The sequence below is a fragment of the Hemitrygon akajei genome, chromosome 12 (assembly GCF_048418815.1).
Source record: "Hemitrygon akajei chromosome 12, sHemAka1.3, whole genome shotgun sequence".
Lineage (NCBI taxonomy): Eukaryota > Metazoa > Chordata > Chondrichthyes > Myliobatiformes > Dasyatidae > Hemitrygon > Hemitrygon akajei.
Window position 1 is genome coordinate 81956876 of NC_133135.1, and position 17111 is coordinate 81973986.

Below are 17111 nucleotides of genomic sequence, written 5' to 3' on the forward strand. Positions count from 1 at the left end.
TCAGGAAATAGAGACGGCTCTGACCCTTCTTGCAGACAGCCTCAGTGTTCTTTGACCAGTCCAGTTTATTGTCCATTCGTATCCCCAGGTATTTGTAATCCTCCACCATGTCCACACTGACACCTTGGATGGAAACAGGGATCACCGGTGCCTTCGTGTCATGGCCATTTCTGGCACCTGGCTGCCTTACTCCAGAATTGGGCCATTAACACCTTGTTAGTGCTCAATCTATTCCCAGGTTCCAAGAATTACAAACACCTGCATGCTATCAGACTAGTATAAGAGTCCTGAGACCACCATCTCTTGTTCTCACGTACTACCCCATGAGTCTCCATATCCAGCACATTATTCTACACAATCTCCGCCATCTTCAACAGATCCTGCCACCAAATGCATCTTTACCTTCCACCCAAACTCTCTGCTTTCTGCAGGGATTACACCCCCCTTGGTTCTCTCGCCCATTTGTCCATCCCCACTCTTGTCCCATCTGGCATATCCCTGCAAATGGAAGAATGTGTTACTCTAGACCATTTACCTCCTCTCCCCCCCCCCCCCCCCCCAAGGCACTCCTTCCAGGTGAGGCAACACTTCGCCTGTGAATCTGTTAGGGTTGTCGACTGCATGCAGCTCTCCTGATGTGGCCTCTTCGATATTGGTGAGACCCAACATAGATTGGGGAATCACTTTTTTTGTGCACCTTTACTCCATCCACAAGACGCAGTATTTCCCAGTGTCCAACCATTTTAATCCCAAGCCCCATACCTATTCTGACCTGTCAGTACATGGCCTCTTCTACGGCACAATATGGACACTCTCAGATTGGAGGAGCAACACCTCACATTCCACCTTGATAGCCTCCAACCCAATGGCATGAACATCTATTTCTGCAACTTCTGGTATTTTTCCACTCCTCCTTCCCTCTTCTTTTATTTCCCACGCTGGCTTCTCCCTTAACCTCTTCTCTTCTCCTCACCAGCCTATTACCTTCCCCTAGTGGCCCTCCTCCTTCCCTTGCTCCCATGGGCCATACCTCCTCTCCTATCAGATTCCTTCTTCACCAGCCCTTCACCTTTTCCACCTAACATCTTCTAGCTTATCCTTCTTCCCCGCCCCCATGTTCTTATGCGAGCTTCTTCCCACTTCTTTTCCAGTCCCGATGAAGCATCTTGCCCTGAAATGCCAACTGTCTATTTAATTCCATAAATACTTACTGACCTGCTGAGTTCCTCCGGCATTGTGTGTTTAACCTCTTCCCTTGATTTTTCTATTATAACCTCTAGAATGAAACTCAATAAGTTGTTTCAAACACGAGAAATCTGCAGATGCTAGAAATCCAAAGCAACACACACAAAATGCTAGAGGAACTCACCAGGTCAGGCAGCATCTATGGGGGAAAAACATTCAACATTTTGGGCCAAGACCCTTCATTAGGATTGGAAAGGAATGGGAAGAAATCAGAATTGGAAGTTGGGTGGAGGGGAGGAAGAAGTACAAGATGGTAGGTGATACAGAAAGAGGGGGAGAGGGTGAAGTAAAGAGCTGGGAAGTTGATTGGTGGGAGAGACAAGGGCTGAGAAGGGGGAATCTGAGATAGGAGAGGACAGAAGACCATGGAAGAAAGAGAAGAGGGACAAGCATCAGAGCGAGGTGATGGGTAGCTAATAAGAGAAGGTATGAGAGGGAAACATGAATGAGGAATGGTAAATTACCCTTGACCTGAAGGGCTTCCCTGTAGACTGACATCCAAAGGGTCTTCTACCATCTGCAAGGCACAAGTCAGAGTGTGCTGGAATTCTCTCCGTTTGTCTGTAGTGATATAACAGCAATGGAGAAGGAACTCAAACTTCATTTAGGACTAAACAGCTGGCTTAACTAGCATCCATTAACATACCTAGCTGTTACCACTGCAGCCACGAATTGCAGCACCGGCGCCTGGGACCTCCATTTGCAGTTTGGCGGCAGTTCAACAGGCAGCTCATCACCGCTTTCTCAAGGGCGCTTAGGATGGGCAATTAAAGCTGGCCATGACAGTGATGCGCGATCTCATAAACAAAATAAAATTATTTTATGCTTTTCTGCTCTCCTGCCTATCAGGAAATTTCCTACCTTCCCTTAAAAATATTTAACTTCCGCCTTGCTCTATGGAAGTGAGTTTAAAAGATTCATGACGTTCTAACAAAAAATGCTTAATCTCTGTCATAAATGGATGACACCTTATTTTTAAACAGTAGCCCCAGTTCCAGATCCTCCCACAAGACGAAACATCCTCTTCACCCGCCCAATTAAAATAATCTCAATATCTTACATGGATCAAAATTATGCTTCCGAGCAAAAACAGTTTTCTTTAGACCAAATATACTCATAAAAATTAGAAAATAAATCCCAGAAATGAACGAAGACTAATACAAAAAGTAAATGTTTCAAGGTCTAATTTTAGTGTCAGCAGGAGTGTGCCGTGATGTGGAAAAGTAATGTAATTAAACAGTACTTCAAAAGATCGCGAAATATTTGTGCACTTTCAGGTTAAATATAAGAACAATGTTAACATTTGGGTGCAGTTGTGAATGAGAATGTGTCTCCTTCTAAGCAAAGCAGACATTTATAATGTACGTGTGGAAATTCATTTACCCTATAACATCCACTTTTAATTACCACAGAATGGGAAAGGGGAGTCTTTCATCAAAATGAATCTACCATTTATTTTCCCAGAATAGAGAACAGACATACTTAAAAATCCCAGCGGAAGGAACCGACTACAGTCCGAAAGCACACAGGAGAACGCGTGGATGTTTGTCAGGCAGTGAGCAGATAGATACCGTAACGAGCTGTGGAGACGTAGCTGGAGCGGAACTATCAGATTAACAGTGGGCTCGACGGAAAACATTGAGGTTACACTGGCGGAGTGAAGCTCTGATGCACCACAGATGGAGCCAGCGGCGGCAAGCGGGGGGGAGAGTGATACGTCGGGGGAAGGGGAGCTGGGACCGCCCGGTGGGCTTCTACATCATCCTAAGGTATAACTGTGACCTGAGGGAGGGCCTCACCTCAAATACCAACTTATCCCCACCTCCTCCTCCTCACCGCTCCTCTCCCCCTCTCTCTCCCCTCCCCCCTCTCTCCCCTCCTCTCTCCCCTCTCCCTCCCCTCCCCCTCAACCCACCCCTCCCTCTCCCCCTCTCTCTCCCCTCCCCTCTCCTCTCCCCCCCTCTCTCTCCCTCCCCTGTCCCCTGTCTCCCTCTGTCCCCCTCTCTCACCCCTCTCCTCTCCCACTCAATGCTGGATGCTATTGCACTGGTTACTTTGTCACTGCATGGAGCCAGTAGTTACTGAAGAGCACCAGCACCTTGAGGTTGGCATACAGTTGTCCTTGTCCACTACTCCCTCCTCAATTAGCATAAGAACACCAAACCTGAGATTAGAAGGGATCTGGGTGCCTTGTGCAGGAAGGCACAGAGTCGACTGTACTTCCTTAGAAGGTTGGCGTCATTCAATGTCTGTAGTGAGATGCTGAGGATGTTCTATAGGTCAGTTGTGGAGAGCGCCCTCTTCTTTGTGGTGGCGTGTTGGGGAGGAAGCATTAAGAAGAGGGACGCCTCACGTCTTAATAAGCTGGTAAGGAAGGCGGGCTCTGTCGTGGGCAAAGTACTGGAGAGTTTAACATCGGTAGCTGAGCGAAGGGCGCTGAGTAGGCTACGGTCAATTATGGAAAACTCTGAACATCCTCTACATAGCACCATCCAGAGACAGAGAAGCAGTTTCAGCGACAGGTTACTATCGATGCAATGCTCCTCAGACAGGATGAAGAGGTCAATACTCCCCAATGCCATTAGGCTTTACAATTCAACCGCCAGGACTTAAGAACTTTTTAAAAGCTATTATTAATGCTTTTTGAGATAGTGATTTAGATGCATATCATATTTTTTTACTGAGTTAAGTATTGTATGTTATTAGTTTTGCTACAACAAGTGTATGGGACATTGGAAAAAAAGTTGAATTTCCCCATGGGGATGAATAAAGTATCTATCTATCTATTAAATATTTGTTAGTATTTTAAGGAAATGTTTTTCTTTAAAATCTTTTTCAAATTTGAATAGTCTTTTTTTTATTATTTAATGGCTTGTAAATTATTTGAGTAGTGTTTAATATGTTCACCAGCTTTAATAGGAAGCAAAGCTATATTTTCTCCTGTCATTGGTTGGAGGCAGAGTCTCAGCATTGAATTGCTGAAGGTCTGGTTATCATGGCCCTCATCACCCTTGAGGGTTGAATGCTCTTCAAACCTTCTAATCTCGGGTAGTGATAAATCTGCCAGCAGGTCAAATGCAAAATGATTTTGTCCAGTAGTGACATGGTGTTCCAGCTTCCGTAATCAATGCCTCAGCTGCTGAAAGCAAACATACCATATGTTTTCTTCATCATTCTGTGTTGCCACATTCAAGGATAATGTATTTGTATCCCCAAGGTTCCAAATTTTTGTATTTGTTTTCTCTTTTGTTCTACAAAAATATATATTTAAAGGCATTATGTAAGATGGATTGAAGTGCTGCAATTTTTAATTCATGGTTTTATTTTCAGTATGCAGAGATGATGGCATTAGATATTGGACAGAGTACACAAGTGTATGCTGCATTTCTGGTTTTCCTTGACCTTTTGGAAGGTAAGAACGTATCCAGATTATTTTCAAAAATGAGAAATTATTTTCCTTGGGATCTAACTGGTGCTGAAACATAGAAAACCCAGACCATAGAAGTTGCCCCTTGATAATTTTCCTCTTAAACAGGCCAACTGTTCTTTTGAAGTGATAGATGTTCTTCAGGTTACACAAGTTATTCCTAAGAGCTGCCTGTGACTCAAAGTTTCTGTAAGTCAAAAATGCTGTCAGAGAGATCTTCAATACTCATTCAAAGCATCGAGGATGCTGGATTTGCAGAACACAGAATACTGGACCAGAGAGATTCAACCTGAATTCTATTGTTTGTATTCTCTACTGTGTCAAGTCTCTCATGTCTCCTCACTCTACTGTGGTTTTTGAATCTCCTGATTTTATTTTGAGCACTGCTGGTCTCCAACAGGCTTGCTTTATTAATGTAAACATGCACTCATGTACAAATGGAGAATGCTGAGTTGTTAGTAGAGGCACGAGAAGAAAGTTCAGAGCAATGTTGCCTACTGAAGAGGTGAGAAAGATGGTGATGCAAAACAAGAGACAACTGAGAGACGAGCTGTAAGGTGCTAAATGAATTTTTAAATTGAATCTAATCCAGGTAGAAAAAAGAATCACATAGATGAGAAAGTCTGCAGATACTAGAAATCCAAGTAAAATATTGGAGGAACTCAGCAGGCCAGGCAGCATTTATGGAAAAGAGCAAACAGTTGACCCTTCATCAGGATTGAAAAAAGAGAAGTTGGAGGGCAGAAAGAAGTACAAGTTGATAAGTGAAACAGGGAGGGGGAGTGGTGGAGTAAAGATCTGGGAAGCTGATAGGTGAAAAAGATAAAGGGCTGAAGTAGGGGAAATCTGATAGGGAAGAGGGTAGAAGACCATGGAAGAAAGAGAAGGGGGAGGAGCACCAGAGGGAGGTAATGGCAGGTAAGGAGGTAGGTGAGAGAGAGAAACAGGAATGGTGGGTGGGGGAGGAATTGATTTCTCAAGTGCCTTCAATATCGTACATCCCTCTGCTGCGGGGAGAAGCTCTGTTTAATGCAGATTGGCACTTCATTGTATCCTTGATAATAGACTCCCTGACTGGTAGACCACAGTTTGTCAGAGATAATGGACCACAGCGGCTTCAGAGCTGTGTGTCAGACATGTCTTAAAGCAGCACTGGGGCCCCACAGGGGACTGTATTGGCTCCCTTCCTGTTTACCTTGTATACCTTGGACTTCAGATACAACACTGAGTCATATCTGCAGAAATTTTCTGATGACTCAGCAATAGTTGGGTGTATAAAGGGAGGACAGGAGGATGAATACAGGACCCTGGTGAAGGATTTTGACAAATGATGCAAGCTGAATCATCCGCAGCTTAACATCAGTGAGACAAAGGAGATGGTAATGGTCTTTAGGAAGACTAAGCCTGTATTTCTCCCTGTTACTATTGATGGTGATGACCTACAGGTACCTAAGGGTGTACCTGGATGACAGACTTGAGTGGAGCACCAACACAGAGGCTGTGTACAAGATGGCCCAGAGTCATCTCTACTTCCCGAGGAGACTGAGGTCCTTTGGAGTGTGCAGGCCTCTCCTTTACATGTTCTACCAGTCTGTTGTCCCCAGTACAATCTTCTATGGGGCAATGGCATCAATAGGAGTGTTGCAAACAGGCTCAATAAACTGATTAGAAAGGCTGGCTCTGTTACAGGAGTCAAACTGGACACACTGGAGGCTGTGATAGAACAAAGGACCCTAAGGAAAACTCTAGCAATTCTGAGCAATGTTTCTCATCCTCTGCATGCCACCTCGGTTGAACAGAGGAGATTAAGACAACTGTGCTGCTCCAAAGAGTGCTATATAAGGTCATTCTTACCCTTGGCCATTAGGCTCCATAGTGAGTCAACCTGCAGACAGGGAAATGATAACCCCTTTCTGTTAGACTGTTGGAGGTAACTTATTTTTTATTCTTTGTTACTTCTCCTCTAATATTCCACACAGTCAAGACCCTCTGAGTGAAAAAGTTTTGCCTCTTGTTCCCCTTAAACTTTTTGCCTTTCACCCTTAACCCATGACCTCTGGTGTAGTCCCACGTGACCTCAGTGGAAAAAGCCAGTTTGCTTTTACCATATCTATACCCCTCATAACTTTGTATACCTCTATCAAATCTCCTCTCAATCTTCTACATTCTAAGGAATAGTCATAACCTATTCAATCTTTCCTTATAACTCAAGTCTTCTAGACCCGGCAACATCCTTGTAAATTTACTCTGTACTCTTTCAACCTTATTTGCGTCTTTCCTATAGATAGGTGACCAAAACTGTAAACGTACATTTCAGAGTGTAGGTCTTCTGAGTAATGCAATGACATGCCAGCTAGCCCAACAAAATGTTGCAGGAAGAAGGACATGTTTACCTCAGTGAATATAACTGAATTGAAGTTTTGTTCAGGTGGCGTGAAGAATGAATCCTGTAATTAAATAGGAATCAATAGATGAAGTCTGCCATAATGGCGAATACTGCTCCATTTGCATAACTAACTATTCCACCTTTTTAATGGTTGTTACTGCTAGCTTTTGCAGAAATTTTCTTGTTCTAATCTGACATGTTTGAGGACAGCATTCATTCAGGTCCATATCATGTCACTGAAAGCCTTCCATCCAATAATCACAGACTTGCAATGCATTGCTTTGGTTTGGATTTGAATTAATAATGAATCTATTTTGACCCAACATTATATTTGAGGAATGAAGCAGATATTTAATAAAGCCACAGCAATTTCTCTCAAAGGTAGAATCTGGCAGGCTGGGTTCTAAGACAACAGAAATGATAGAAACATAGAAAACCTACAGCACAATACAGGCCCTTCAGCCCACAAAGCTGTGCTGAACATGTCCTTACTTTAGAAATTACCTAGGGTTACCCATAGCCCTCTATTTTTCTGAGCTCCATGGACCTATTCAGGAGTCTCTGAAAAGACTGTTTCCACCACCATCATCAGCAGCCCATTCCACCACTCACCACTCTCTGCATAATAAAAAAAAACTTACCCCTGACATCTCCTCTGTACCTACTTCCAAGCACCTTAAAACTGTACCCTCTCGTGCTAGCCATTTCAGCCCTGGGAAAAAGCCCCTGACTATCCACACGATCAATGCCTCTCATCATCTTATACACCACTATCAGGTCACCTCTCATCCTCTATCACTCCAAGGAGAAAAGGCCAAGTTCACTCAACCTATTCTCATAAGGCTTGCTCCTCAATCCAGGCAACATCCTTGTAAATCTCCTCTGCACCCTTTCTATGGTTTCCACATCCTTCCTATAGTGAGGCGACCAAAACTGGGCATAGTACTCCAAGTGGAGTCTGACCAGCATCCTATATAGCTGCAACATTAGTTCTTGGCTCCTAAACTCAATCCCATGATTGACGAAGACCAATGCACCTTTTGTCTTCTTAACCACAGAGTAAACCTGCGCAGCTTTGAGTATCTGATGGATTTGGACCCCAAGATCCCTCTGATCCTCCACACTGCCAAGAGTCTTACCATTAATACTATATTCTGTCATCATATTTGACCTACCAAAATGAGCCACCTTACAATTATCTGAGTTGAACTCCATCTGCCACTTCTCAGCCCAGTTTTGCATCCTATCAATGTCCCGTTGTAACCTCTGACATCCCTCCACACTGTCCACAACACCCCCAACCTTTGTGTCAGCAGCAAATTTACTAACCCATCCCTCCACTTCCTATCCAGGTCATTTATAAAAATCATGAAGAGTAGGGGTCCCAGAACAAATCCCTGAGGCACACCACTGGTCACTGACCTCCATGTAGAAAATGACCCATCTACAACCACTCTTTGTCCCCTTGGATCCCATGCCTCCTTACTTTCTCAATAAGCCTTGCATGGGGTACCTTTTCAAATGCCTTGCTGAAATCCACATACACTACATCTACTGCTCTACCTTCATCAATGTGTTTAGTCACGTCCTCAAAAAATTCTATCAGGCTCGTAAGGCATGACCTGCCTGTGACAAAGCCATGCTGACTATTCCTAATCATATTATGCCTCTCCAAATGTTCATAAATCGTGAGTCTCAGGATCTTCTCCATCAACTGACCAACCACTGAAGTAAGACTCACCAGTCTATAATTTTCTAGGCTATGTTGACTCCCTTTTTTGAATAAGGGAATAACATCCGCATCCCTCCAATCCTCCGGAACCTCTCCCATCACCATTGATGATGCAAAGATCATCACCAGAGGCTCAGCAATCTTCTCCCTCACCTTCCACAGTAGCCTGGGGTACATCTCATCTGGTCCCTATGAAGTATCCAACTTGATGCTTTCCAAAAGCTCCAGCACATCCTCTTTCTTAATATCTACATGCTCAAGCTTTTCAGTCTGCTGTAAGTCATCCCTACAATCATCAAGATCCTTTTCCGTAGTGAATACTGAAGCGAAGTATTCATTAAGTACCTCTGCTATCTCCTCCGGTTCCATACACACTTTTGCACCGATCAAGTGTGGTCGGTGATTGGTCCTATTGTCTCGTGTCTTATCCTCTTGCTCTTCACATACTTATAGAATGCCTTTGGGGTTTTCCTTAATCCTATCCGCCAAGGCCTTCTCATGGCCCCTTCTGGCTCTCCTAATTTTGTTTTTAAGCTCCTTCCTGCTAGCCATATAATCTAGATTTCTATCATTACCTAGTTTTTTGAACCTTTTGAAAACACTTTTCTTCTTGACTAGATTTATAACATCCTTTGTACACCTCAGTGTACAGCCTCAGTGCTCTCCTACTGAGAGACCTGACACCTGACCAGTTTCATTTCCCAATACCAGATCAAGTACAGCCTCTCTTCTTGTAGGCTTATTTACATACTGTGTCAAGAAATCTTCCTGAACACACCTAACAAAACTCCACCCCATCTAAAACCCTTGTTCTAGGGACATGCTAAACAATATTTGAGAATTTAAAATCTCCCACCACACCAATCATGTGATTATTATATCTTTCCAGAATCTGTCTCCCTATCTGCTCCTCGATGTCCCTGTTACTATTGGGTGGTCTATAAAAAACACCAAGTAGAGTTATTGACCCCTTCTAGTTCCTAACTTTTACCCACAGAGACTCCGTAGACAATCCCTCCATGACTTCCTCCTTTTCTGCAGCTCTGAGATCAACAGTGCCACGCCCCCACCTCTTTTGCCTCCCTCCCTGTCCTTTCTGAAACTTCTAAAGCCTGGCACTCTAAGTAGCCATTCCTGCCCCTGAGCCATCCAAGTCTCTGAAATGGCCACAACATCATTGCTCCAAGTAGTGATCCATGCTCTAAGCTCATCTGCTTTGTTCATAGTACTCCTTGCATTAAAATAGACACATCTCAAATCATCAGTCTGAGTGTGTCCCTTCTCTATCACCTGCCTATTCTTCTCCTAGCTCTGTCTCCAAGCTGTCTCTATTTGTGAGCCGACCGCCTCTTCCTCCGTCTCTTCAGTTCGGTTCCCACACCCCAGCAATCCTAGTTTAAACTCTCCCTAATAGTCTTTGCAATCCTCCCAGCCAGGATGTTTGTTCCCTCTGGGATTCAAGTGCAACCCATCTAGTTTGTACAGGTGACACCTGTCCCAAAAGAGGTCTCAATGATCCAGAAATCTGAATCCCTGCTGCCTGCTCCAATCCCTCAGCCACACATTTATCCTCCACTTCATTCTATTCCTATATTCACTGTCATGTGGCACAGGCAGAAAACCTGAGATTACTACCTTTGTGGTCCTGCTTCTCAACTTCCTTTCTAACTCCCTGCTAGAGGAATGTGGCGGTTTTTTAAGTGTGTCTTCAAGGAGGAGATGAATGAAGATTTGGAGAGCTTTTGTTGTCATAACCTTAAACATAAAAATGGCTACTTCAACAGCAATAAAAAAGATACTTTAAATATGTATCATAAAGGGAATCCTTTGGTAGGAGAGGGGCTTGGAGTGATTAAGTGGTTTTGTGTCTGCTATTTTCCTCTTCTGCTGCTTCCTTTATCCACCCTTCCTTCTCAGCTAGGGGATACCGTGTCCAACCGCTAAGGTATGATTACTGACTGCAAAAGCAGGAAAGAACTGGGACTTCTTTTTCAACTGCCAGTGAGAGGCTGGTGAGGTTAAACAAGAAACGTTAATTGCACTTACACTGACAGTGCAGAGAATAATACAAATTATTTCATAATTGGTATCTTATGTATACAATGTACTTAATGGATATTTGAAATGAAATTAATTACATTTTTAAGCTTCCTGAGTTGAAAAGTTGCTTCTTAACGCACAGATGTTTTATTGTGAATAAATAAGTGGTTAAAATAAGTACAGTAACACCAAGGGTTAAAACTGAAGCGATCCTGTGACAGTTGGACGTGATTTGGTTGTGTACCTACTTTCTCTGCTATGTTTACAGATGTGAACTGCTCTTTTAAAATAGATTTAGTGATCTGTGTGAAAGCTCTACTCAATCTTTTCCTATCAATGCAGTGGTGCATTTCAAAAGCTGCACTGAACCATGTCTGCATTTACCATTGCTGGTGCAAAATGTATAATGCATATTTCAAAATCTAAGCAGAAGAGTGCTTGAAGCAATCAAGTTGAAAGAATGCCAAAAGTTTTTATAAATTCAAAGCCTAATCTATCCAACCAATGCATTTTATTGTTTGCTAAAAGCATATTAAACTTTGAGTAAAGAACTGTAAGTGCAGAAATTAAAAACAAAAAATGCTAGTGCTGTTAGTAAATTATGCAGCATTAATGGAGAGAGAAACAGTGAATATTGATTCTCTACGATCACAGCAAGGAATGTGATTGTTGCAAGGAATGCACTGATGTGCTATGTGTGTTTATAAATCTCCATGGAGGAAAATCATTATTGAATGCGAGGAAAATTTCCATGATGTGTTCCAGGTCAAGGAAACTGTTAACATGAAGTGGACAGTATGAAAAGATGCAAAAGAACAGAATGAACCTTGCTATATGAAAAGAAAACACTTAAGTCCACACTGAAGATTGTGGAAGATGAGTCCCAGCTGTCTACATGATATGCAAGCCAGGGCAGGACAATATGGAGAGCAAGCTGTTGCCCATGTGGCAGGCAACCCCTCTCCGTGCACCTGATGATTCCAAACGGCAGAGACGAATGCAGTTTGGCACCAGTGGCGTCGCAGTAGTTGCCAGTCAGCATGGCTTCTTGAAATTGTTGATTTTAACATTACATTGTGCTGGATGGAAGATAAGGTGCCATTGATTGAGCTTTGGGCATCATTGATAAAATCTAGGAAACTAAGGGTAGGTCGGAGACAAGTGGAATGGCTCAGTCACCCTTGCATCAGAGTCATCATCTTCATTTTTGATCTTTTGCTCTTTTGTCCCATTCAAAGTATACTCGTTTCCCCATTTTTTCAGTTGTGATGGAATATTGTCTAAAACCAAATACTGACGTTTTTGCACCACCAAAATTGCAATGCATTTCACATTATATGCCAGTAATAATAATTCTGATTCTCCATGGATGCTAATCTTCCAGCCTTTTTAGTTTAACTTTGGATTTGCAGTATATGCAGCTGTTTGCTCCACTTCCCCTTGGTGGACCATTGTCAGACCATTGTCATTGTTAACATTTCAGAGATCAACATTGTGCAGAAATATACCTTAATTGAGTACATAGTACCTGAGGTGAAAGTGCCATTCTGTAGCTTGTGGTTCACCATTTTACTTTTCAAAACATTGATGCTGCCATCTCCTTCATTTTGTAGACATCTTCCCTCACCTCACCTTCTTGCCATCTTAACAGGGATAGAGTTTCACTTGTCCTCACCTACCACCCCATGAGCCTCTACATCCAACACATCATTCTTCGCAACTTTCACCACCTTCAACAGGATCCTACCACCAAACACATCTTTACCTTTCCCGCCCCCACCCCAACTTACTGCTTTTTGCAGGGATCACTTCTTTCATGATTCCTTGACCATTCATCTCGGCCCACTAATCTCCTCTCCAGGCACTTATCATTGCAAGCAGAAGAAGGGCTACACCTGCCTGTTCAGTTCCTTCCTCACCTCCATTCAGAGCCCAAACAGTCCTTTTAGGTGAGGCAAAATTTCACTGCAAATCTGTTGGGGTCATTTATTGTATCTGGTGCTCCAGATGCGACCTCTGTGTTGGTGAGACCTGACATAAATTGGGGGACCGCTTTGTTAAGCACCTGCACTCCATCTGCCAAAAGCAAAATTTCTGGTGGCCAACCATTTTAATTCTTATCCCCATTTCCATTCCGACATGTCAGTCCATGATCTCCTCTTCTACAATATGGCTACTCTCAGGGTGGAGGAGAAACACCTCATATTCCATCTAAGCAGCATTCAACCTGATGGCATGAACATTAATTTTCCCTTCCAGTAATTTTTTTTCCACGTTTTTGTTTTCCTTTCACCTCTTCCCCACCCCTCTATTTCCCACTTCTCACCTGTCTATAACCTCTGGTGCTCCTCCTCCTTCCATTTTTCCTATGGTCCATGCTCCTGTCCTATCAGATTCCTTCTTCTCCAGCCCTTTCCCTTTTTCCATCCATCCCTCCCATCTAGCTTCACCTATCAGCTTCCAGCTGGTCTTCCTTCCCCTCCCCCAACTTTTTATTCTGACATCTTCCAAGTTCAAGGTACATTTATTATCAAAGTACATACAGTATTCAACCTTGAGATTTGTCTTTATACAGATAGCCACTAAACAAAAATATAATAGAACCCTTTTAAAGAAAAACTCTACACAGCAAGACTATCAAACACTGTGTGTGTATCTGTCTGTGGGGGGGGGGGGGGGGGGAGGAGATGGAACATATTGTGCAAGCAATAAAAGGTAAACAAATAACATTAACTGCAGTGTCCCCGAACGTGAGTTCTTAGCTGTGGAGCACTTTCAGCGTTGAAACAAGTGATGCCCTTCCAGTACAAGTCTGACTTCTGAACACTGCGCTCGCCAGTAGCAGCGAGAAGAGTCCAGTCAAACACAGGCAGATAGCACTCAACACCTTTTCATTTTCAGCTGTCAGCTCTTGTCCTCGACGAGCAAGATTAAAATCGATGCTATAATTGGTGTGAGGTAGTGCAGCCAACCACTGGTTTGTGTTCCACCACTGGGAATCGTTGCTTCATACCATCACAGCAATGGCTGTAGCTGCATTCTCTGTTCTCATCCCTGCCAAATGCCCCAGGAGACTGCAGAAGTGCCAGATCACTTAGACAGCTCAAAAATACATTTTTAAGAGGGAATTGATCGCAATCGATCGCAGTTCAGAAGAAGAAGAGTATCTGTGCAGCATGTCGCCGTTGGTCGCTGGTGCCATCTTGCTGGAATCTCCTTCCTTTCCAGTCCTGATGAAGAGTCCCGGCCTGAAACATCAATTGTTTATTCATTTTCAGATGCTGCCTGATCTGAGTTCCTCTAGCATTTTCCGTGTGTGCAGTGAATACTATTTACATGACACGATGAGCCACTTGTCAATGGTTCTAAGACAGGAATTCTTAAACCCACTGTTGTACATCTCTTTCTTCTCAAGCATGCAGTCTCAACCGCCAAGATGGTCAATAGCATGACCCCGCACCCCCAATGAAATTATGTAAGTAGTTGTTTTCCAAGCATACAATTAAGGTAAAGCGTTTATGCAGAATGATGAAAAATGTAATTAACAGCTGACTTTATTGCTTGCACCATAGACAAAAATAGAAAATTAATGTACAAGTAGTCCCCAAGTTATGAAGGTCCGACTTACAGACACCTCGTACTTACGAACCAAGGAAGGAGAATGCCGTCCACCATTTAAAGTCAGATCGCGGTGGCGTCCGCCATTTTAAGTCGGATTGTGACGCCGTCCACCATTTTAAGTCGTTGTCATTGACACTGTGTTGAGTGTTTAACTTTGTATTTGGCTTAAATTTTTCTTAGTAAGATTCACCCTGACCCCAGCCTGCCCCCCCCCCCCCCCCCACACCATTCCAGTTGTCTGGTGGCGCAGTGAGATCAGCGAGTTCGATCCAGCGACAGACCATTCCCGTGCCAGGTTGCTGTCGATCCAGTGACTCCCGTACCATCCGTGCCGGGTTGATGTCGACCTCGCAACTCGAACTCGTAAAAAGAAAACACTGCCACCTCCAGTTTAAATATCTACACGGAATATTGTGGAGGATCAAATACCCAAACACAGCACAGCCCCCACTTGTCCCATTTAGCCTGTCTCAGTGCGGTGGTCCTTAGGACTCAGCGGACCTCGGGAGCCGGCAAAGCTCAGGACCTACCACCCGCAGTGTTTCTGTTCCATTGATGGGAAGCGATCGCGATTGAAAATAAAGTGGAAATAATAAAGCGTTTGGAAAGAGGTGAAACGCCATCGGTCATTGGAAAAGCGTTAGGCTACAGTCGGTCAACGATCGGAACAATTTTAAAGGATAACGGATAAAGTGAGAATAATGGAGCATGTGAAACGCCTTGCCCCAATGAAAGCTACAATTATTACTAAGCAACGCAGTGGTTTAATTATTGGAATACATACGTTTCTTAATGCATAGAAAGGTAAAATATATACTATATACTAAGACAAACGTTTGATGAACTGACGCTAAATAATACCAGATGTACTTGTTCTGACTTGCGTACAAATCTGACTTAAAGACGGACTCAGGAATGGAACTCGTACGTAACCTGGGGACTGCCTGTATTTATAGTTATGATGTTTTAATTTGGAGGGTGGACAGTTCTTATTTCTGTTTGTTGGTTAACTTTTTTTTTCATTTGTAGCCAGGAATTGGAAGGACGTGACTTACAAGGGATCGAAGGAGCTTCAATTGGTTTATCTGCAGGGTTGTCCTGGAGAACAGGAAAATGAGAAAGTGGTAGTACCGTTGCCTGTTCATATGTCACTGAGTCATGAGAGGTAAGTCGTCCTTGTTAGCCAAGGAGAATTACTGAATCTGATGCATAGGTGATGGGGGAAATAAGAAACATTCCATGGTACCTTGCATTTTGATATCTGTATATTACAGTAATGTTTGAGACTACAACACACACAAAATGCTGTTGGAACACAGCAGGCCAGACAGCATCTATAAGGAGAAGCACTGTCGACGTTTCGGGCCGAGACCCTTCATCAGGACTAACTGAAGGGAAAGATACTAAGAGATTTGAAAGTAGTGGGGGGAGGGGAGAAATGCGAAATGAAAGGAGAAGACCGGAGGGGGTGGGATGAAGCTAAGAGCTGGAAAGGTGATTGGCAAAAGTGATACAGAACTGGAGAAGGGAAAGGATCATGGGATGGGAGGCCTCGGGAGAAAGAAAGGGGGAGGGGGGAGCACCAGAGGGAGATGGAGAACAGGCAGCATGATGGGCAGAGAGAGAGAGAGAAAAAAAACCAACAACTAAATATTTTCAGGGATGGGGTAAGAAGGGGAGGAGGGGCATTAACCGAAGTTCGAGAAGTCAGTGTTCATGCCATCAGGTTGGAGGCTACCCAGCCAGTATATAAGGTGTTGTTCCTCCAACCTGAGTTTGGATTCATCTTGACAGTAGAGGAGGCCATGGATAGACATATCAGAATGGGAATGGGACATGGAATTAAAATGTATGGCCACTGGGAGATCCTGCTTTCTCTGGCGGACCAAGCGTAGGTGTTCAGTGAAACGGTCTCCCAGTCTGCGTCGGGTCTCACCAATATTTAAAAGACTACACCGGGAGCACCGGACGTAGTATACCACACCAGCGGACTCACAGGTGAAGTGTCGCCTCACCTGGAAGGACTGTCTGGGGCCCTGAATGGTGGTGAGGGAGGAAGTGTAAGGGCAGGTGTAGCACTTGTTCCGCTTACAAGGATAAGTGCCAGGAGGGAGATCGGTGGGAAGGGATGGGGGGGATGAGTTTACTCGTTTGAGACTAATAGTTTACTGATAGAGAAACAATTTGCAGGGAAAGATGCAAACAGACAACATCTGTGAATAGAGAAAAAAGTGATGTTTTATTGGAGCTGGAAGGAATTTCTTGACACCTCACTTTGTATTACAACAGTTGTGTCTCAGGCACTGCAAGCAATTGAACAGCATTTTTTTTAAGGTTTTCCTTGTTGACATTTGAATGTGGCGTTTTATTGCTTCTCTGTTTTCAGCTTCAATGCACAAACATGTCCTTTAGAGTCATAGAATCACAAAGGAATGCAGCATGGCAGCAGTCCCTTTAGCTGACCTAAGTCCATGCCAACTGTCAACAACCCTTTTTTTTTCATTGTCCTCACCTTTTCATCATCTCCCCCCAGATTCTAACTCTAACCTACACAATTTATGGTGGCCTTACTAACTTACTAACCTGCTCATCTCTGGGACATGGGAATAAACCCAAGTGGTGACAAGCAAAGCATGCAAACTCCATAACCAGCACCTGAG

At 43.6% G+C, this 17111-nt stretch overlaps 1 protein-coding gene across 2 annotated transcripts in view; it reads left to right on the forward strand.

Moving 5' to 3' along the window:
• Window positions 1-2767: 2767 nt before the first annotated feature.
• Window positions 2768-17111, forward strand: part of tsen15 (TSEN15 tRNA splicing endonuclease subunit) — a 48680-nt gene continuing 34336 nt past the window's right edge. The window contains exons 1-3 of one of the 2 annotated variants that reach the window (XR_012101092.1): window positions 2768-3014; window positions 4576-4657; window positions 15481-15616. Coding sequence is in view for 1 of the 2 variants with exons in the window: in XM_073063609.1 (XP_072919710.1) it covers window positions 2925-3014; window positions 4576-4657; window positions 15481-15616 (308 nt within the window). In the remaining variant the exon portion in view is untranslated. The remainder of the gene's footprint in view (window positions 3015-4575; window positions 4658-15480; window positions 15617-17111) is intronic. The other variant, XM_073063609.1, reaches the window with a different exon arrangement.